We start from the raw sequence: 23,762 nt of genomic DNA, 5'->3' as shown, positions 1-23,762 counted from the left end.
AAAGTGCATCATGTCAAGGATAGTATAATACGTCACATCAGACTGCAGTCAGTTTTAATGCAACAATTATTTTTATTGAGCAAACGGCCCAGTATATTTATTTTATTTTTTTACTGTAGACCCTATAATGACATTTATTAAATAAAATGATATGACTTAGGTTTCACATTGTTAACATACACACCCAGTACTGTCAGCCACTCTTAATGGGAATGTTACAGTCAGATTACATCAGCCGTTGTGGCAGACACAAATATATCCTCTAATGGAGTCATCTTCATATAATAAGACCTACTGTAATAACATAGGTCTCATTTATTGAAAATGACAACAGTTACAAGTTACTAGCACCAACAATGCGTCTATTAAATGTGTGCTGGTAGATTGTGTGCTGTTCAATTTCATTTAATTATATAGCATTGAATCACAATACTTTACCAACTTTCCAACTTTCGGTGTGTGATGCTGATTTTATACCATAACCTCATTGACTATAGTTGCTGTGCCTCTATATTAATGTGTGCTGGGAGAGACTGCAGTCCCCCATCACCCTGAACAGGGTAAGCACATATAAAAAAAAATAATGAATGGATGTTCTTATCAAAGACAACTCTAACATTTTGGTAAAATTCTGTATATAATTATAGCACATCTAATTTTTTTAATGATACAAGGAAACTGTTATAAGATAGCACCTTGTGAACAGCAAGGACAATTTTTCACAAAAGCTAATCTATACTGTAAAATATAATCATGTCCAGTGTTAAATTAAGTCAGTCAATAGTGACTGACTTAAACTGCACTTTCAGAGCTACAGAATTTCAAGCTACAACTTTACACTTTTGTTTACTTTTCACAAGAAGTTTTAACAGTTCTATTAACTTTAAGTGAATAGTTTTCAAATTATTAATAATATATATTTTATGTATAATATATATATGTATATTTTTTGAAAACATCTGGAGGGTTTTTCTGCAGTTCAGTGGGTTTAAAATGTGCAAGCCAAGGAGAGTACTTACAACAATATGGTCTTAATTATGCTTTCTTAACTTCTCCTGAAGTTTCCCTCTATGTCCACTGTCAACTTCAAGTATACAGTTACCATTGGTGGCAACTGCAGATGTGGGGTCAATTTGTAGAGTTGTATTTAAAATCTGGTTTGGGGTCTGTATCAATACTTTGGCATGAGGACATAGTGTGTGTGTGTGTGTGTGTGTGTGTGTGTGTGTGTGTGTGTGTGTGTAAATAAAATAAGACAGACGGAGATTAAGAGGGATTTAGGGTGTGGCTTGCAGATTACATTTAATTTGTTGCAATAAATTATTTCAATTAAAACTTCAAATTTCATTACACTTAATAATGCGCATAATTTTGCTGGACATGATCGTTTTTAATTGTTTTTATGGCAAGTCTTAGAATATTATATTAAGATTGGATGAAATGAAAAAACCTTCAGGAGTGACCCCACTATAAAATGTGGCATGCATAGATAAGGATTATCTGTAATCTGCATATGTGTGTCTTTGCAGGGGGTTATACTTTTAGGAATGAGCATCTTTAAGCCCTTACAATCAAACCAAAATCAGTACAGAAAGGGAAAAAGCAGGATATCTTTTTGTATAAATCTCATTTATATTCCAAAAGGTTTGTACTAAACACATTATATAACTGGCAACTGGCTTGGTCTGGATTGCTACATTATGCACCATCTGTTTCCATTTATTTGAATTCTGTTTACTTAACACATTGCACACTGAATATCTAGGACTTAGCTGTATGTGCAATATGTCATTTATAAGTGAAAAATATGAAAAATTACTGTACTGAAGGACAGCAAGACAAAACTTTCCCTAACAAATCTGACTGAATGCTGGGGTACAACCTGGCAAACAAACAGCCAAGAACAGATACGGCCCAAGGAAGTAAAGAGGGACATAAAATGTTTTGCCATAACAGATTTGTCTTGTTGTGATCAGCACATCTGTTCCTCATTTATGTACTTGCAGGTCAGAAAGTCATATTTGTTTGTTTGTCTGGTTTATTTGTATTGTGTTGCATTGTATGTGACACAGTGGACTGAAAGGTGGTATTGCTTCTATTATTCACTAGAACATAAATATAAAATATTAGTAGAATATTTCTAGATAATACAAGACTGCTGTCTGGAGAAGCATTTAAGATTGCTTTACTTGAGGGAAGACTGCTGATGGTACAAAGTGAAGATGTTGGATGGCACAAAACAAGAAGATGGTAGTTCTTCCAGTACAAGCAAAGTGGTCAGAAGAAAAAACGAAACTTCAGTAAAGCAAGAGAGACAACAAATGCACCCGGACTGATGGCAATGAGACAAAGGAAAGAGAAAGGTTGCTTATTTTAATGTAATTTTGCTAACGCTAAATGCTATTTTTCTGTTTTTGTTTTAATTTTGTTCATCAAGGTGCATAATGCAAAGTGCAGTCCAGCGTGCTGTGTACGAATAGTACATCCAAAAGAATTCCGAATTTTAAATGAGCCTCTAGAAAATTGTCAAAAGCAAATGCAAATTTAAGTGTGTTTCATCCACTGCCATTATGTGAATATTAGGAATTGAGCGGAGAGATACACAAAGACTTTGTGGAACTAATTCTACCGTCCAGTTCCATTAAATCCCTACATCAGAACTATGTAGAAAACATGTTAGAAAATTGGCCTTTAATGTTCATGTATTAATTTGAGAAAATATATAGCTTCCTTAGTGTCAGTTCATGTACGTCATGATTTCTTTGTCAATACGCCAACCTTTCCATCGCAGCCAAGCATTGAATGCTTTTGTGATATGATCGACAATGATTTTACAATTTCCTGCGTTTCCACTACGTTTTTAATACGCAAATTCCTACAGCTGTGATGCATCGCAACTCACCAAAAAATAAGTTGTAAGTAAGAAAAAAGCATCACTGCCTTTCAGTAAGACTCCAATTTGCACCATGCACCAGTATCAAAGTAGAACCAAAGCAGCAACATTTACTTGTGGCCTTATATTATAATGAAGGTTAAACTCGTGTAAGAGCGACTTCAAATCATCTTATATTATACCAAGCAGTGTCATGCTTAATTATGCTGTGTGAAGTAGCAAGTTCATTGACTACTGTAAAAGTGTATGTGAACACGACTTACCACTTTGGGTTTGAAGGGTGGCTGTATCTCCCTGTTCTGGAGGCGTTCCCAGTCGATACGTCTGAAAAAGGCATGTTCTCGGACGTCCCTCGCTCCCTCAGGGCCACAGCCCAGTCTCTTGGATGGATGCTTGGTCATCAGCTGCTCATAGACAGAAACAAAACGGAGGAGTTATAACAAAAAGGCTATAAATCGTCATTCTGAATCACAGTGGTGATTCCTCTTCTTTTTTAGGAGGACCTCAAATCAAAAAAGAAGAGAAACACAATGTGGAAAGCATGATTTACATATAGTAGTTTAATTAGTTTCCACAACTTCAAATAAAAAGTAAAAACCTTTTTGTATTTTTCATTATTTCCAAAGTAATTGTAGAACACTTTTAGTGCATCCGGAAACACTTTCTCCCACTCCTTCTTTCACTGATGTGTTTTGTAATGTAGTTCCACCTCTTTTCTAGGTCAGTAAATGATGGCTGAACAGATATGACAAAGAGTGATATAATTGTTATCTTTTCCCTCTCCCCACCTTTTTCTGCTTTTAGAGAAAATGCTGCTAACCTCCAATCGACCGCAAACAACATAAGGGCACAGACTGCTGCTTTGTTAAAAGGAAACTAAGATATAAAAAAAAGCACCGACAGGAAATATTATCAACAAGCAAATATTGTTCTTGGTAAACATAATAATAATTATCTAAACAAAGTGTGAAAAATTACAATTAATTTGAGTGTTTGTCCAGCTTACAGTGGGAGCGCTTACATATATTCTTGCTGATTGCATAAACAGAGCGCAAGCTGGTCTGGAAGAAGAAACAAACAGGTCAATTTAAAATGCATTAAAACAATTCATACCCATAATAGAACATAATTACTGTCTGGCTGCTTGTGGGTGTGGAATTTCAGCAGTAATATTGTTTACATAAATATTTGGCATTACCACTCCTGCCTGAATAAGTGCAGTGATTTGTCCCAAATGAATTCCTGAGGAAGCGAAAGAAGCCACTTGGAGATGGACAGAGCGCCTAGTGGGTTTCAGTATTGACAGTCAGTGGGCAAAATTACTTATTCATGCACTGAAACGTGAAATGGAAATAGTGCTTTGTTTGACTGAGTTAGTTTAAATACTTAAATAGGCTGCCTTCTAGGCTCTGGTATTGTGTGCGGTATGTTTTCTAAGTGGTGTGCCCAGTTTAAGAGTACATTCATGCATGCTCTTTCTTGCCAAGAGTCAAGATATTGTTACCACTCTAAATGGATCTACTCTCCAGACCACACTCCATAGTGTCATCGCACCACTTCAAACACAACAAACAAACAAAAAACACATATAAAGCTGTCAGTCATTCCTGCTGCCTAGCTCTGCTATTATGCTCTTGCTGCATAAAGCTCTGCTGTACTGACACAGTATAGTACACAACATATTTCTTTTGTTGTGTTCATCTTATATACGTAAACATGCTGATTTGAATCTGAATACACTTTCCATCCTGTTCTCTCATCCTATCACATTTATCATTTAAGCATCATCAAATTTCACAGCTGTGATAAAATTGTAGATTTCATATTTGATCAACATATTCCGCTATTTAATATTACTTAATTATTACTTAATATTTTATCATCACGTCTTATTAGTGTTGGGTTTTGTGTTTGAGATGTTTTTTCTTTTTATTCTTAACACAGACAACATATACACACACTTGCTGTGGCAGACTCTTTCTGACAGCCACCTAGGGTAAGAGTGTGCTGTCCACAGTATGTCCTAGATACAGCACAATATACAATAAATTGCAATAATGAATCAAGACTTTTTTTCTCTGACACAACAGGGCTTGAACTAGTCTTTACGTGTTAAGTGAGCATTTCTGCCACTGCAGTGATACATGATAAAGGGCAGAAAACATTTAAAATTAAAGTTGTCTACCAGTTTGTAGAATTTAATGGCATCGAATGGTGTAGGTGCTGATTTTAACTATGGTGGACCATGAAAAGCAGAAGGTGCTTCAACATGTCATACCCTGTGTAAAGAAGAAAAAAAAAAGCTCATTCAAAGGCAACAAAAATGTAACAATTCTTATTTTTAGGCGATTACGCACTAATGAAATGTAGTTATGCATATTAAATTCAATTTCTGCCATTATCTGTAAATAAAGCCCCTTAAATATTACACACTGGACCTTTAAGTGAAGCAATACATATCACTGCAGTGCCAAAGTTGATTTTTTCTAATTTTTGGCCAAAAATATTGTTCAAGAGATACAACATTGAATGAAACTAAAATGGAAAACTTTAGTCAGTGTTGAATTTCTACTTGCAGGATTTCTGCAGGCCAGCTTTCCTGCAGCAAGCCCCTTTAACATACAAGCCGTGGGACTGGGCCACATCTGAACTAGCAGAGTGCATCCAGCTGGCAGAGTACATCAGACAGCTGTTGACGAGGAAGAAAAAGTCATTTGCAGCTTTCTGTCTGTTGACAGGACTGTCACTGACGGTGGGAATGCATCTTGCTAACACAAGTCTGTCACCAATAAAATGACACCTTAGACGTAGAAATGTCCTTGAAACTGCCTGACTGCTGACCTGCCACCATGTCAATCAAACTCTCAAGCTCTTTTTTTGTTTGTTTTTTGTGGAAACTTGAGTTTACTTGAATTACTTTGCATACATGCATCCAGAAAAAAGAAAATGTGGTGCTGACATTTCATGGAGAACATCTGATCATTCTGTCTTCAAACTGTTAGCACTCGAATCTCGCCGGCTTCACCAAGTCATGAAATGTCAGCAAACTGTTTAGTTGCATGTGTTAAGAAAGTGTACGGAACTTTGAAGTTTCCCTGCTGTTTCTGCTGAGAACATCAAACCGTTGGATTTGACGGGGCGGGAGGGACGGCGAGAGCGAGAGTCAGAGCGGAAAAAAGAATGAGAGTGATGATGTAAAAGAGAAAGCAGATGGGGCCTCTAAGTCAGCGGGGAGTCTGGCCAGGTGAAATTGTGTGATTTAGTACATCAAGGCTTTAAAAAAAAACACACACACACACAAACACCCCATCATCATCATCATTAAAAACCCAATTAGTTTGCTGCAGTGCGTGAGAACAGAGGGATCTACTGAGGAAAAACATCTGATCAAAGACAAACCGCACAATAAATGGGCTTAAACTTTACCTTCTCTGCTGACAATACAACAGAAAATCTTGTGCCTCATTGGGATTTAGTGCAAGTTATTATGGAGTACTTAGAGATATTGAAGCACTTTAATGTATATCTGCCTCATATTCTTCCAGGGGTTATATCTACATGATCTACAACAAGACTCAAATGGATGACCTTTATATAACATCCAATTACTTAGATGAATGTGTATCTACATCTGTGACCTATTTAAAATGTAATGAACGCTACAGTATAGATGAGCTTGCTCAGAATAGAGACTGTTTGTATGAACAGTTGCACAATGAAACTCTTACAGCTTAGGGTTACAGATATACTTTACTCTTGTCATCCGCAATTACTGTTATCCATTGCTGTATCAGCATCAGTTTTCTGTCAAAATATGTTGTTCTCTCTAACAGCATCTGGCTACCCGTCCTCCTATTTTTCATACTTAATCTTTCTTTAACCACTCTTTCTCTTGGTTTTGAATTCCCTCCCATCTCTCCCTTACTCTCTTTTCATGGGTCAGGCCGCCGGCAAGCACAATATATCCATTAAGGGGAAGTGCTGTAGCCATGCCAAACAAGGGTTGAGACAGGGACTTGAGCTGAGACCAGGACACACACAAACACACAAAACTGCACTAGCACGCACACACACACACACACACACACACACACACACACACACACACACACACACACACACACACACACACTGTGCTGCCTCTGGACAGCAATAAATGCCACTGTCATGGTTACATTTTTGCATGCATAAACGCACACAAATGTAAGCTTCTCTGTAACCCTCGTTGAGTATTTCTGGACATTTCAAGTGAGGCGTATATCACAGTTATAGCTGCATCAAACTGCTTAAACATGAGTCCCTGCAGCTACATGAAGAATGTGTCCAAAGTACTTCCTTGACTGATCTGCCATCAGTGACTATGACCGCTGCTCAAACTCATCCATATTTTATGTACTTTAGCTTGCCTGAAGATGAACATGTATTGACATACTGATGTTTCTTCCTGCCTTCTGAGGAGTACACACACAGTATGAAGGTCATACAAGCAGAGGTTTACATATATGCATGTATCCTGCATGATTCATGCCTTGTTGTTCATTCTGCAAAGCAATAAAGAGAACCAGACTGCAGATTTTACTGTAAAATCCAATCACAAAAAGGGGTTTTATTTTTCTTGTTTTCTCCTCTTTCATTTGCTTTGAAAACATTCTGTTGTTGACCAAAAACACTTACTATGTTCCAGCATTTGTCTGCTTGACTAACCCATTGTACTGTTCAGTTCTTTCTGTCTCTGGAGATCCAGCAGCCATTTAGCCATGGTAATAGGTAAAACAGCATCCCAGGAGACTCTTGTGTATAACTCTGTTTTTACAGGAAAGGGCTATCTCAAATGAAAAACAATTTCATCCAACAACAAAACAGAATGCAAGTTTGTCTCTAATTCTGGTTAACACAGGAAATCGGTTTAATATAACTGATTGGTGACAGTATATTAAGGTTTTGATGAGGAAACAGATTCAATGTAAAAAATAAAACAAAACACTTTTGTTATGATGGAACAAAAATCACACACAGATGTAAGTGGTGACAGGTGTGCACGGGATCTTCCTCTGTAGCTGATTAACAATTTCATGTATTTATTTCTGTACTGATTTAGTTTTAGCATGAATTTTGTTCACATCAGTTGCAGCCATCTGAACCATTATGAGCCTGGCAGTAAACACTCCATACATATTTTGCTTGCCACCAAATTTCATATACGGTTTTCTTAATTCATGGTCCATGAAACTGTAGGAAGACATCATTCCTCACCAATGGCAAAAAAAAAAACATTGTTATATTGATGTAGTCAAGGTTAGGATCATCACTGCTATGGGCTATTTTTACTAGAACATCAATATTTTAAGAGTGGCCAGTTGTTCTCAAAGAGTTCTCAAATGATTTCTGCTTTTTGCATCCTGATGTACACTAGTGTCATTATAGCTTATGTGTTTATTATTCCCATGGTTTAATGACTTAATAATATAAATCTATTATTTTTATTATGCAATCCTTGATAAAAATAAAAAATAAAAAATCCGCCACAAAGGACTTTTTAAATACAAATAGGAATGTACTGTTAAATAACTTACATGATAGACTGTCCACATTTTTATGTAGCCAGTATGCTTGTTTCTGTTTACAAATATAACATTACTGCTGAATGTGTGTTAAGTGTGTAATGCACTGTATGTTAGTATGTTAGACTATTTACTGTGATGCACCCTGGTGGTTGACTGCTGTAACAAATGAAACATTGTGGTGAATCTGTTTTTTTCACTGCTTGGGGAACATATGGAGACTTACTTAACAGATGGTCTTGAAAGTCAAAATTCTCATGCATCTACTGTTTTCCCTACTGCGCAGCTGGGATGTTTCAGACTAAACCAGTTATGAGGACAGTTTAATTACATCTTCCTAAAACTGCCCTACTGACATCATGTGCGATATTAGCCTTTTATGAACACCAAATAGATTCACTTACCATGATGTTTATTTGACTTAACTACACAAACTATAATAGCAGAAGATTTTTCATTGATGGCAAAGAATGTCCACTCACCCCTTTGCAGATGGAGACAGCTTCTTTGGACAGGGACTTTGGGTAGGACACATTGTGCTCCATAATGGACTGGAACAACTCATCTTCATCTTCTCCATCAAATGGAGGCTGGGGGAGGAAGGACATGATAACGAGGGTGTTGTTGTTTCTATTATCACATATTGGATGAATAAGTTGTTCTTCTTTCATGTAGCACTAAATTGATCAAGCAGTGATATATTTGTGATATATTTGTGTGTATAAGTGTGCCCTTATACAAGTAAAAAAATTGACGAAATCTAGTAAAAACTGTTTTCCCTGATGAATTAATATGAAGAGGACAGACATTTCACTAAAACAAGTGCCACGAGGAAGAATAGAGGGCAAAAAGACAGAGGGAGAACAGTAAGAACAACTCAGACATGGAAAAACATCAACAAGGAGCAGTGCAGAATTTGCGCAAAAAGTTTCACAGGAAGACCTCGCAGGCCAAATGGAGTGGATGACCCAGCTTTTTCCCCTTCTCACTTGGTGGTTATCATCAGTAACCATAATGTGGGTGTTTTGACAGTCCATAAAATGAATTATTCGTCATTTCCACTCCACTGGTCCCCTTCGGGTACAGATAGCCTGTCTGCGTCATGCTCTCTTTACCTGATTTCACACGACAGGGAAAGACAGAGGAAGGAAACACCTGAATATTTTAAATGTTATATTTTAAATAATTTTATTGTTTAACAGTTGAAACTTACTCCGACTACTTTAAATGTTCTATGAATAAAAAAAATATACTCATCTTCATGTTTCGTTTTGCTGTGGGGGAGCCATAGTTTGGCCTTTTGGAATGGGGGTCACATATATTAATAAATAATAAATCTCTTAATTTAGTGCCGAGTCATGGTAACATGTTTTATTAAAACCTATAAAAACATAAAAGAAAAAAAAAACTTTTGATAGGTGACATTATTAACTTTCTGAAGCTTTTCAAAAGAGGACCTGTTAAAAAATTCTCTTAAAGCAATTTACTTTGATAGCTATGACAATATATTAATCTAGGGCTGCAGCTCTCATAAAGAGAAAGGCTTTTAATATCTGGTGCTCTGTTTCCACTATAACTTCCAACAGAATGTGGTTTTAGGTTTTAGGTTGCACAGATTGCATATAGTCTTCATTAATAGCTAATGCTAGGCTAATCGAAGGAGTGGGGGTGAAGGGGTCACACCACACAGAGCTTCCTCTTCATGCTGTGCAAGTTAAACAAACCTCAAATATGATTTTTTCAAAGGGGTTCAAAGTGAGAAAATGGCATGAGCAACACAGAAATGTTGCAACTTCATGTTCTCCTTGTCCTGAATCCTGACTCAATATTCTTGATTCCAAAAGAAGCTCTTCTTTACCCGCCAACACATTACTGATATGCTTACTTCAGTGGCTCAGAGTATTGGCCAAAATATCGACGATATTCCCCTGGCAGCACACCATGCTGTATCCAGAAATAAACAAAGCAACTGAAAAAGTAGGCTTACACATTTAATGGAAGGGAGATTTTCAGTGTGAATACGAGAAACAGTTGCTCACTTTGTGCACAAATGTAGGCACTAAAATAACAAACAGAAAAAGGCTGGCAGCTACTCTGGTTGGAGAGCAGCATGCTGGCTGAAGAAGCATGCCAAGTGTGTTGCCTTTTTGTGTTCTTTGCACCTATTTGGGCCCAGCTGGACTAAAACTAATTGGTGCACATACAACAGAAAATCATTCAATTCCAAAGACAGCAGGTTGTATCCAAGAGTCCTCCACTGATTTGACATTGCACTCCTATAACTTTGTCACGCTCACCACCAGATATTTTTCTTTGCAAACTTGTAGTCTTCCGTTCCAACCGACGATGGCTCAAGTGACACTTTATTGGATTTTGTATAGCTCCCCACAGAGCCACAAAAAACGTCCAACTTTTTTCACTTTACAACAGTACTCCTCAACACTCATAAATGGACTTTGATGTGTAAAATCTGCACTTCAGTTCCAAAACCAGTCAATAATTTGTTAGTTGTGATAAATTTGTTAGAATTTCAGGGTGCATAAAACCTGATTGGTTAAACCTGGGTCAAAAGTACGCTCAACTAACAATGTATGACGGCAAAAGGTTACAAGTTGAAAAGAGGGCAGGTGGAGGTTGTGTGTGTTTATATGTCAATGTTTATTATTAGTGCTGGTGGGAAGATCTTTAGGATGCACCACCTGAGTACATTTAGGCCTCTGCAACTTCACTGTAGAAATAACGTAGCTGTGAATGACCTTGTGTAGCAGGCAATCACATAAAAAGGCAACATAATAGGCTATCTGTAAAGGCACCTACCTGTCAATCAAAGTGGCCACACTGTTAATTATGCATAACTTTAAGCCTTAATATAATTTGAATGGGTGAGTTTAAAAAATTGAACCTCACTACAGTTGTCATGATCATGAGGCCAAAAGCTTTTTTTGTACCATGTTACTTCATGCTGTGAAGTTGGGCAGTTTAATATGGGCACTTATGGAGGTTGAAATGTTCTGCAGCCAACCTCAAGTGGCTGTTCAAGGGATTACAGTTTTTGTAACTTCCACATTGACTTCATTTCCCAGATACAGAGGTTGTCGCTTGGTGTACACCACTCACCTGTCCAGCCAGCATTTCGTAGAGCAGGACCCCATATGCCCACCAGTCTACAGAGCGTCCATATGGCTGATATGCAATGATCTGTGGAGGCAGGAAGAGAAAAGTTTCAGAGGTTCAATTAAACAACTCAAACAACATTTCAAAAATAGAGACTTAAATGTTGGAGAAAAACTAGAGGAATACTGGGCCAACTGATTTAACATTCTGATAACCAGATTTGGAAAACCTGACTGTACATTTGGTGGCCAAAAAGTGGAAGCAGGGATATTGGAGAGTCAGTCTGATCTCAGTCATATCAAATATGTTTGAATCATGTGACACTGCAGTGCTTATCTGTATCTACAATTACAGTAATCTGTTCACAAGTGAGAGAGTAGAAAGCTATTCTGTTAGAATGATGCAATGCATACTTCAAAATGACAGTACTTCCTGCATTTTACAGTTTTTTTTCTTTTAGGACCCAAATTTAAGCATTATTCGCTAATGGCATTTACATTCGGATCTGCTGGTTGACAATGGGTATGACAATGATTAAATGATATCTTCATGATAAACTGAGCCAAAAAGACATGACATTTACCAACCCACTGATGTAGACCACAACATACATGTGATTGCTGTAGACCTGTAGATCAAATATGCAGCTACAGTACACACATATTCTATAAATATTGCAGTACATTGCATGTTCCATCATTTATCCCATATTCTGTTATTTTTGCCTGCACACGTAGTGGAATATAGCACTGACCTATCACTACATTACAAAGATATAGCACACCATTCCCTCACAAAGTATACACTCCTTCTGTGTAATGTAATTTAGTCGTATTAAAGGGTCACACAAAAACTCTTCTGTATCTTATAACCTTATTGCTGTTCAGATCACATAATGTAATGTGAACATGGACAGGTCTCCCACAAAAGTCTGGTTCATACTGTAGAGCATACATACATCATCATCTGTATATCAACACAACAATATCAGAAAGCCTCTGCAGTATACTCTATGGGCTTCTTCCCAAAATGGTTGTATATTCTTTCATACACTTTCATTCATTGATTGATCTCATTTTTATGTAAATCTAAATTACTGTGATTTTGAAACCATTCAGTAGTTCTGATGACAACATTACTCAATGCAACATCAAACGTTGTTCACATATCGTGCTTTCCTAAATGTCCTTGTTAGTTGCCAAATGGTGAAGCACAGCTGTGGTGAGGCAGAAATGTTGGATGACCCTCTAATTACATTCATTTTAAATCACCTGCAAAAAAACACTTCTGCTATGGTTCAGCAAAACAAAAGGGAGGGAGCTAGTTTCTAATTCCTGACAGAAACAAGCATTTGGTGCGTAGGAAGGGAGCAGATAACAAAACACAGAAAAGACTCCCTGTACATCATTTTACAAGACACAAGCACAGCTCTCATTGGAAGATGTTTGCTGTGGCCGAAGCTGAAAAACAGTTCACACTTTTCCACACAAAAACAAGTGAGGAGTAAACAACAGTGAAGCCATTATGGATAAAACTCTTCCTGGCCAAAGTGTTTGCACATTTTTCGAAGTGCTATGTTGACATTCACATTTATTCCACATTCACAACTGACAGCACCAAGTGATTCTAACTTCATGACTGAAATGGCTATGTTTCATTTTTGAGTGGTCAAGGGAAAAGAAGGATATGGGTTACATGGATTTAGAGAATTTATCAATCCTATCCAAATCCTATTGTTCAACAACCTACAGGTATATTTTATATTAAAATATCTAAAGTCTAACGAAGAAGGTCTATTACAAGGTGAGAAAAAGTAATTCTAACCTTCTTAATGTCATTACTCATAATAATGTCTTCACTTTTAGTGATAGTAAGGACAATTATACAGCAGGTACATGGTTTACATCCAATGCAGTGATGCAGTGAAAAACAAAGAAAGACACTGGAAGGGAAGAGTTTGAACAAAAAGAGCATGTAAACGTCCACCAGGATATCCTAGGAAGCTTCTTTCAACTGTGACATTTTCTCTGGTGACAGGGTTATTCTCTGATACAAGCTAAGGTTAGTGTTTTCACCTTCTTTGGACCTATTCACAAATGATCAGAAAAAAACAACACATATTTACACTTCACACCCAGCCGTTTCTCTGGAGCCTCTTCTGCTATGTAACAGCAGCCATTCGCCATAGTGCAACCATGTCACATGCACACAAACGCACACAAGACAATATAGTGACCCCCACTGCAGAAACCACTTCAGGTGTGTAACAGTAGCTCTGTCATAGTATACATACGTGTCTCTATGACCTTTGCTAAGTAACATCTGAGCTCACACATGCTGCCCAGGGACACTCTTCCGGCTTAATAACATACAGTACACCCACGCATGGTCAACATACTGTATATGAATAAACAAAAACTCACGTGCGTATGCACACACACATAGGAATCACACACACCAATGTACCAAAGTGTGTAAAAGATCATCAATTTGGAAACTGGAATATTTAAACCTCACCATCAAATCTATCCTGTATCACTCCATAACCTTCGCTGCGTAACGCCTGACCTCTGCCTTGCACACATAAAGAGACACACACACAGGCAGACAAACACACCTCCAGCTCTGCATTCTGCTGTCATGATGCTGTCCTGAGGGTAGATGGGAGCCGGCTGGACACGCAGTGCATCCACGTGTTAACCCTCACACACAGGGGCTAGCATGCACATACACACACATAAATGTGTCTTTGAATGTCACTAACTGTGAGAGTTATAGAAGCAGAAAGCATTTATATAGTACACATTTAATGTCACAGGCTGTGTGACTTGATCTGTTCTTCTTCAGTATATTATTTTTCCTCTAGTATTTTCAGTCTGACATAGATACAAATGTGCTAAATATAAAATAATACAAAATAATATTCTATATTAAAATCTATATAACCTTATATAACACCTACTACTGTCTATTGCATGTAGTTGATTATGTAAGAACATAGGCCACACACTCATCAGTTATCATTTCCTCTATCACCCTGAAAGATATACTCTAAGCTAAAGTGTGCTTATATAAAAGATTTAGTGTGGTGTTTATTTTTGGAAATAACATTGTGTATAATGTACATAACAGCTTTGCCAATGTATTTAAAACCTTTAAATGAGGTATTTCAGATGGTTTTTAAAGACAACACATTATATATTTACGTGGCTGTCATGTAATAAGTATTTTTTCCACTATCTTAGTATGTCAAAGCCTCTTATCACAATACCTCTATCCTTGACTCCAGTGGTCATGTACTTCAGATGGTCAACTACACATAAACAACATACAAACCTTGCATAACCTTTCACACGCTCGTCTAATCTTTAAAAGCCCCTCTTGCAGACCCCTCAGGTGTCACAGCTAAACAGACCACAACGATGAGGGTTGTTTTACTCGTCCTGCTTGGCTGCTGCCTGTCGGAGGCAAGCGTCCTTGGACAGAGGTTCACCAATACCAAATACACTCAGGATGAGCTCTCTGAAGCAGACAGCTTAACTCTGTTCAGAGAGATGATGGCTGTTTTGGATGAACAGAGAAATGAGCTGCAACACACTAAAGAACAACTGGTGCAACTTCAGAAAGTACAGGGTATGTGTGGTGGCCTGTTTGAAGTATGCAGCATCTTCTGCATCCTTTTGATCAGCAAATGGAGTATTATTACTTTAAATTACACATTTACTTCAACTGCATTAATTTGTGTGATTACTGTATAGGACATACGTCCGTGCAGGCAATCGCTGATAGCATGATGGAGGAGCTATGGCAACAGGTGCAGGCAATCGCTGATAGCATGATGGAGGAGCTATGGCAACAGGTGGACGCACTAAAGAAAGGGTATACAGGTAGAAAAAAATGTCTGTTTTGGTCTTAAGTTTCTGTATTTTTGGGGGCAATTATGTAAAAAAAGACCATGAAGCCAGGCTGAGAATCACTGAGATGCAGCAAGAGGATCAGAGGAACCAGGTGCAGCAAGTTGTGCGGCAGTACACAGGTATGGCAACTTTATCCACAGCATCAAATATATATTGTGTTAAAATACAAAGAAGGAAGCAGGGCGATTTTCTGTTTTTTAAAATATAGCCAATAAAGTTGACTCTCTGCCCTTTTTATTTCAAATTTGCTATCAGTCTATTTTGACTTGTTTCCAAGATATTTGTTTGTTTTTCGCTCAATAAATCATCTTTATTCCATCCTAACTGCCTAACTGAGTAGAACTGGAGGCCAGACTGAATGCCAATGATTTGGAGGGTCAAAGAAAACGTGTGGAACAACTGCAGAGGGAAAGTAAAGGTAATGCAACAAACAAGTCAATTATTAATGACCAGCAAAGTAGATTTCCTCTTCCTCTCACCTCATCTAATCTCACCTCATGATTTATCTTTGACTGAATGGTTGAAGTCATGCAGTATTCATTCCTCCATCTTTAACAAATAGAGTTGAATGCCAGACTGACAGAACTCGGAAATAAGCTTGGTGACGTGGACACAGAAGTGATGGCACTGCAGGCTGCTGATCAAGGTGAATGAACTGCATGATTATGTACATTGGTTCATACAATATATTTTAAAACAAACTTAGGACTGTATTTTAGCTTTTTTCCCTTACAAAAAAGACATCAAACATTTTTTGGGGGGCCTTTTTAATCTATATTTTGATAGAGACAGCAGGACGGATTCGAACAATGGGCTTCCGCAGCAAGGACCAAGCCTTCGCACATGGGGTGGTTGTTCTACCAACTGAGCTACAGTAAACACCGCCCCAAGACAGCATTTTTTTTTTGTGACTAAATATTTCATGTTTATTCCTGCATGTTATGACCAGGACTCAAAGACAGACTGAATGCCACTGATGTCCAGGCAGAGATGCAAAGAACCCTGGTGGCACAATTACAGGTGGAAATTAAAGGTAGATAAACTCTAAAGATGGAATTATCCAGGTAAAGATCATCATGCCATTAAAACTGTTTTCATTTTATAGTTTTATTATTTCCATTTGTCATTTTATCTGTCAGAGCTCGAGTCCAGACTGAAAGCCAGTGAGAGCTTAGACAAGGAGCTGAATGTCCGGCTTAAAAACACAGAGACAGAGGTGGAGGCACTGAAGACTGTTGATCAAGGTAAAAGAAAGAAAAAACAACAACAAAAAAAAAAGGTCAGATCCCATTATTATCATTCCCAATAAACCTGTAAAAACCCAACTCTATTTCACACACATTAGCAGCAAACTGTACAGTATGTTAAAGTTCTGTATGCTGTGTAACGTTTTTTTTATTTTGTACTTTTTTGTTTTCTTGTTTGATTCTTCTAATATTCTTTCTTCCATCCTCACTGATCAGAACTGGAAGCCAGATTGAACGCCACTGATCTGGAGGGCCAAAACATACGAGTGGAACAACTGCAGAAGGAAAGTAAAGGTAATGCAACAAACAAGTCAATTATTAATACAAAGAAAAACCTCGGCTAATCTAATTTCACTGAATAGAGAATCATGTACTATTAATTTACTTTTTTTCTTAGAGTTGAACATCAGACTAACGGAGTTGGGGAATAAGTTTGGAGATGTGGATGCAGATTTGAAGACACTGCAGACTGCTGATCAAGGTAAATGAACTGCATTACTCATGCAAAGGTATAGCCAATAATATTAAGATAAGATATTAAAAACTGTTGTGTTGCTTTTGGCAGAGTTAGATCAAAACATAATTTTTATAGAATTATCTGTAAGGTTGATGATTTTATTTCCTCCCTGTAATGACCAGAACTTGAGGCCAGACTGAATGCCACTAATGTTGAGGTAGAGACGCAAACAACCCTCGTGGCAAAGTTCCAGATGGAAATTAAAGGTATGCTAACATATGTAGGGATTATTGGATTAGTGTGATTATATTGCACAACCCTTTGTTTAAAATAAATCTGTTAACTGTTAGAGATCGAGTCCAGACTAGAGTCCAGTGAGATTTTGGGGAAGGAGATGGCTGGCCGGCTTGGAAAGACAGAGACAGAAGTGGAGTTGCTGAAGACTGTTGATCAAGGTAAAGCCAGATGGCTCAATACTGTTTAGCTGCCATATGGGATATAACATATTTTTATGTAAATGATTTGCAGTGTTACCCACTGGGGCTCTTGATGGAAGTTTCTATGAATTTTCCATGACCTTTTCAAGGCTATGTTATGTACAGCATATGCATTTTCACCTCTTGCTGGTTTGTTATGTTGCTGGTCTCAAGATGGGTTTCTACTCTAGTTGGCCTAACACACCTCTATCAAATGCAATAAACTGATAAAAGAAATAATTATGTATTTGTAAATAATAATAATAATAATAATAATAATAATAATAATAATAATAATAATCTAACCCCCCCAACCTCTGTCAACCAAAGGGTTGAATTCCAGGTTGTCAGCCAGTGAAAGTCTGATTGGGGAGCTGAAGCCAAGCCTTGAAAATACACAGAGACAAGTGGAGGCACTCAACACCGCTAATCAAGGTAAAGAGAATAATGCCTGTAGTGCCAATTCTGTACATTATCCACTTTTTGCTCATCATGATAATCTATATTTGCTAAATTGATGGCTTGATAGGTTTTATTCTTTTAATTTTCTCCAATAGAACTGGAAACAAGACTGGGAGTCTCTGAGAGCCTCAGTGAAGAGCTGAAGATCAAGACTGTAGACACGGAAAGGGAGGTGAACACTCTCAACACAGCTCATCAAGGTAGACAATTACATTTGATTATGAATAAGTTACAAGTAATTAAGTAATTAAGGTGATTAAAACACTATGTACCATCTTATCTCTTCTATCATTTAAATGAGACATAGTGGCTGATTTCATGCAGTTTTTTCTCCATCTCACATGTTCCACTAGAGCTCAAGTCAAGAGTGGAAGCCAGTGAGGGTCTGGCCAAGGAAATGAACACACGCCTTGAAGTCACTGTAACAAAAGTGGAGGCACTAGAGAAAACAAATCAGGGTAAAAAAACAAAACAAAAAAAACATTTTTGTACAGCTTTTTTAATCACTCACTTACAACCATTATATAAACAGGTAGTTAATAGTTCATACTACACTACTACTACTACTATTCATACTGTACATACTATTCAATTTCCTTGAGGGAGTCATCCCAAAGGGATCAATAAAGTGCAGGCTAAGTCTAAGTCTAACTATTTTTTTTATCTCTACCACAAATCCTTTAGAGTTTGATGCTCGACTGAATGCCACCGAGATTCTGGGCAAGGAGATGAACACAAAACTTGAAAAAGCAGAGGCTGAGATGGAGGCACTTAAAACAGCTGATCAAGGCAAGCATTGAGCCACTGTAAATGCATCTGTACTGGTTTGATATGATAAATCATTTAATTGGCTTTAAAGACTTATAGACATATCTATCAACGCTGCTTATTCAAGTAAGTTAAGGTAAGTAAGGAGTATTTTCTTTTAGTGATAATTGTATATTTTTTAAAGCTTTTTTCTCCTTTAATCTAATTATAGCTCTTTTGTCATGCATCTGACATTATTAAACATGTATTATGTTTATCGCATTTTCATAATAGAGCTAGTTGCCAAACTGGAAACATGTCAAACTGGACAAGAGGAGTTGAAGAATAAAGTTGATCAAACAGCTGCAGCACTGGAAGATGTGAAGACAACAATGACTGGAGGTAAATAACAACATGGGAAGAATTAAATTTGGCTTAGAAGCTATGGAGATGGGATGCCCTCGTTTTTAAGACAATAAAACAGCTAAATTTATACACCAGGTTAGTTGCATTTTTAGCATTTTCAATAGTGTTTTGTTTTTATGTGACAGATAAAGTGGCCTTCTCAGCTGCACTGGAAGAGAACCAAATGCACATTGGACCATTTAACACTGAGACCACTCTTGTCTACAAGAAAGTCATCACCAACATTGGTGACAGCTATGATCCCACAACAGGTAATGCATTCCAGGAACGTATTTGTGTAATCATTGAATTAATTTACAACTTCCTTGTTTGTCTGTGGGCTCAATTTAGCAATACTGGGAAAAGTATTGATGAATGTCTTGCCCCTACATTGTCTTCCAACTTCACTTAATCTCTTATGAACCTGGGTCCTGTTTTGTTTTTGTTTTTTTCCTATTTCTTAATATTTTGTAATACTGATCTTTTTATACAAGAATACTGTGGAGTTCACAGAAGTCTTCTTGCCTTGTTGGGTAAATGCCCGCCTGTGCACTTGGAAGTGGTTAATTTGTATGTTAATATAACAGTGATGTAAAGCTCCTCTATTAACTAGTCCTATATTGTTGATGCTTCATACCTTTCTGTTTTTCAAAAAAGAAGATAATGACAATTATATAATAATATAATAACTATTACACCTCCAGTAAATAACATTAAATTTCAATTCTTTCTTTTCCATATTTCCCGTTTAGGAGTCTTTACAGCTCCAGTCAGTGGAGTTTACCACTTTACCCTCTACTCTCATGCTAACGGAGAAAACCCAGGCTTTTTACTCTTGTACAAGAATGGTGAGGCTGTTGTGGGCACTGCTGAACACCCAACTGCCTCTGATATCACTGACAATGGTTCAAATGGAGTAGTGCTGCTTCTTCAGAAAGGAGACCAGGTGGATGTGCACATGAAAGCCAGGTCATGGATCTGGGCAGATAGCAATCGCAACCTCTGTACTTTTACTGGTATTCTGCTGTACAGTATGTCCAGTGAAGTTCCCAAAACCACTCTGTAGCTTCACTAGCTCAATTTAAGGCCTTTTAAATAGATTTCAGCTGCACTATTAGCGTTATTTATAGTCTGTTTAGACAAGAACAATTCATATCCAACCTGTAATCCATATATGTATCAGTCTAGACTGAAAAATTAGCTAACATGAATTCATTCAAAGCTGTTATTCTGATGCGTTTTCACAAACAATGTAGTTTTTAGGATTTTCTCGGGTCAATCGAAAGAAAATACAATAAATTCTGTAGGATTACGTATCATACCCAAACAAATGATGTACATCTCAATCAATAAATTATGATTTTGAAAAAATCCCTTTCATCACTGTTTTAAAGCGTTAAGTCAAGACAACCGTGAAGTTCAACATCGGCTAATGTATTGTTCCATGTGTTGAAGCTCCTAGAGATCATATCAAATAAAACAGAATAAGAATGATACTATAACCCAGAGTGACAGCACAATGTGAGCACACACATGAGAAATGTGTTTAAGGCTCCTCATCCTGATCCCTTAGCATGAAAGTGAACATGCTGCCTCAAGAAGGTGAGAATTGCTAAGCCTTAATCCTTGGCTTTCCTTAGCTCTTTGGTAAAAAAAGCAGGAAGATGCAGTAGGGAAAATCCCCTTTCCCTTATCTTTCTTCAGTGTTTTTAATTAGCCTGAGGGTCAAAGACTCCATGGTGAGGGAAAACTGTAGGTGAAATCCCTGAGCTTGCCTGCTCAAATCCTGTTTCCTGCAAGAATCATGCCGACCTTCAGCCTGACCTGACAGCTGCCAATGAATTCAGCTACACACTCGTTTTCACATAAGATTTGCACTGACACTGTTCAAATCTTTCAATATGTATTAGAAGGGACAATTCCTTGTCCTTAGAAAGACTGAAACCAGAACATCTTACTAGGAAAACAAATATACTTACTCACTCTGGATCTCTCTACCGACCTCTAAACAAAAAAAGAAATGATCTAATACAATACAACCGAAACAAAAACTTTAAGCAGTATGGACATCCCACCTCTTTAAAAGGTAGAGTCAAGTTACTGATTTGAGGCAGAGGAAACCATTTTACCATGACAGGGTGAATTAGGCCATTGCTAGACAGCATGTCATTAAGAACTAATGTGGCATATTTGCTGCACTGTGTCACTGAGAATTGACCTCAGAGTCTCTCTTGCAAAAACCATGTGCAATATCTTAACCATGGGAAGCATGTAGACAAATCAGGTCAAGGAGATCTGCAGCCTCATGTTGGTTTGTGTGATGGGAGTGAAAACAGCAAGGAAGAGAGACAGAAAGGGGAATGAGCAACTGAGAGGTGGCATGAAAAACAAACAGTATGTTTTGTTATGCTACCTAATGCAGGTGCTGTAGACTCCGATATTAACACAATTTACCTTTGTCAGTAAAGCTATAGCTGACAACAGATCAAGACAGTAGACAGTATTGTCTACTGTTATATACTCATATTATTGTGAGGCTGTCACAATCAGTTTTTCTTTCAAGAGATGGTACCATGCTGTGGAGGAAGTAAAGAACAAAAGAGAGACAGATGTGAAATTCAAAGGAGGGTGGTAGAGTGAGGCAAAAAGAAAAAGAAAAAAAAAGAAAAGAGAAGGAAAGACAAAAAAAAATTGACTTTAGTAAAAAAACCTAACTATTTAGATCAGTTTAAGGCCATCCTGCAGAGCAGAGCACTAATGTGACACTGCTGTGACTAGTTGCCCTTGCCACCCCATCGCCCGTCTGCAACAACACCAGCGGACATTTACTGTTTCAGGCATGGTGACCTTCGTGCTCTGAACCAGCATGTTGAGTATAGAGCTTCAGTTTTACCTTTGTTTTGTTACGTGTAGATGCGTTTGTCGAGAATGGAGATAGACAAGCCTGACCCATGCCTGACATTCGCTGCGTTCATCCTGCTTTATTTATGACTTTATTGTATGAAAGCTTCTAGCCTGTGGAGCTGATTCACAGCAGTACATGTACGTGTGTGTGTTCTGTGTGCATCTGTGTTTACCTGTGTTTGTGGCTTGTAGAGTCTGCGTTTGTGCGTGTGTATATTTGTAAGTGTGTGTTTGTGTGTTTGCATGGACATTGCTGCAGACATTTCTCTCCCATTAGGCCTAATGCTACGTGACAGTTGTGGATCAGACTGCTAGCTATTCAAGGCTTCTCTTCTCACTACACACATGTGCGCGCAAACACACACAAGTACCAACCTCTGCTCCTATAATCCTTGTCCTCTGTGCAGAAACAAATAAAAAAACAAAGGCAGCACACAACACTGCCCTCCTGACCAACACTATTACAGGGTGCTATGTGAATATTTGCCTCTTTGTTGTCATCAGAGCCTTTGAGAAATGCATGTGCTGTGGATCAGATACAATGTGCATCAGGCCATGCTTTCATGGTCTGTTTCTGAAAACATTTCTCAGTAATATATATGCCTGTTGTGGTTGGTTTCATTCACTGATGATATTACTGTAATGAGCAGCCTTGGGGTTTACGTGAGCATCCTACACTGCAAGTAACACTGAACAGCGCCTTTTTTACAAGATGAATTGTGTGACTTAGAAAGGTAATCCTTTTCATAGCATTTGTTATATATGAGCCAAATATATCAGCATAATCCTGATGACATTATAAGGGTAGCTCCCCCCAGAGCCACATATAATATGTTTTCACAGGTTGACAGAACTCCTCATGACTATTTCAAAGAGGAAAATCAACTTCACTAAAGCTCTGGCACTATTTTGTTTATGTTTTTTTTTGGAAAGTTGAATTTTTTAGTTCAGTATTCTGTTGAGTTCTTCAGTCTTTAACTTACATAAATGTTTCATAGCAACTGATAATTGTCCTGCGGAGATGCAGCATGTGTCTACATACAATATCTACACATATCTGACCATACAAACCAAAACTAGAAGAAATAATGCTAATTAATATAATGTTTCTTCATAGGCCAATGTATGAGGTAATTACATTATGCCAATACACTGAACTACAGGAGCATATAATGGATATCAGTGACACTATAAATGTTTTCTTTTCAAGCATCATGCACCTATTACCAGTAGCCTACTGGCATAACCTAATTATGTTAATTAAAGATAACCAACAGCGGAAAGTACATTGTAGTCACATGCATACGCATTTGGAGCCCTGAGGCAGGGAGGAAAATTTTATATCATTATTCTCAATCAAAGTTGCATGAAAGAGAAAAGAGAAAACATTTCTCTAATTGCTTACGTTTCTTTTCAACAATCTTACAGAGATTAAACTTTCATCTGAAGTGTTTTTTCATGCCTGCCATCTTGTTTGCAAGTTCATGCTCTCACCATTCATGTCTCATTTGCTGTTTCCTTCTCACTTCCTCTCTTTCACCTTCTCCCACCTCCCCCTGACTTTTCTCATCTCTCACTC

At 37.6% G+C, this 23,762-nt stretch overlaps 2 protein-coding genes across 6 annotated transcripts in view; one reads left to right on the top strand and one right to left on the bottom strand.

The window, feature by feature from the left end:
- prkcaa (protein kinase C, alpha, a) overlaps positions 1–23,762 on the bottom strand; it is a 130,319-nt gene that overhangs the window by 10,639 nt on the left and 95,918 nt on the right. The window contains exons 15-17 of the mRNA XM_027282846.1: positions 11,572–11,652; positions 8,937–9,044; positions 3,157–3,297 (exon numbers count right to left, since the gene is read on the bottom strand). Coding sequence (XP_027138647.1) covers positions 3,157–3,297; positions 8,937–9,044; positions 11,572–11,652 — 330 coding nt within the window. The remainder of the gene's footprint in view (positions 1–3,156; positions 3,298–8,936; positions 9,045–11,571; positions 11,653–23,762) is intronic.
- Positions 15,332–20,544, top strand: LOC104927118 (major antigen). 5 transcript variants are annotated; one of them, XM_027282848.1, is made up of 18 exons: positions 15,332–15,337; positions 15,383–15,455; positions 15,521–15,604; positions 15,826–15,903; positions 16,048–16,131; positions 16,435–16,518; positions 16,625–16,729; positions 16,949–17,026; positions 17,130–17,213; positions 17,372–17,455; positions 17,540–17,644; positions 17,996–18,100; positions 18,223–18,327; positions 18,481–18,585; positions 18,812–18,916; positions 19,169–19,276; positions 19,426–19,551; positions 20,032–20,544. In XM_027282848.1, exons 2-18 carry the CDS (start codon positions 15,404–15,406, stop codon positions 20,343–20,345), a joined length of 1,806 nt encoding a protein of 601 aa, XP_027138649.1. In that variant the 5' UTR covers positions 15,332–15,337; positions 15,383–15,403; the 3' UTR covers positions 20,346–20,544. The 5 variants fall into 5 exon arrangements, with proteins under 5 accessions (XP_027138649.1, XP_027138648.1, XP_027138651.1 ...); XM_027282847.1 differs by having other exon boundaries at positions 15,823–15,903; XM_027282850.1 differs by lacking the exon at positions 16,048–16,131 and having other exon boundaries at positions 15,823–15,903.

The sequence above is a fragment of the Larimichthys crocea genome, chromosome X, assembly GCF_000972845.2.
Source record: "Larimichthys crocea isolate SSNF chromosome X, L_crocea_2.0, whole genome shotgun sequence".
NCBI classification, from domain to species: Eukaryota; Metazoa; Chordata; class Actinopteri; family Sciaenidae; genus Larimichthys; species Larimichthys crocea.
This window is presented reverse-complemented; position numbering and strand designations above follow the sequence as displayed.

Bases quoted from the DNA above. Each gene is read 5' to 3' on its own strand.
- LOC104927118 (XM_027282847.1), top strand. From the start codon at position 15,404: ATGATGGAGGAGCTATGGCAACAGGTGGACGCACTAAAGAAAGGGTAT. The intron at 17,645-17,995 runs GTAAAGCCAGAT...TGTCAACCAAAG, and splicing joins GCTGAAGACTGTTGATCAAG to GGTTGAATTCCAGGTTGTCA. The intron at 19,277-19,425 runs GTAAATAACAAC...TTTATGTGACAG, and splicing joins GAAGACAACAATGACTGGAG to ATAAAGTGGCCTTCTCAGCT.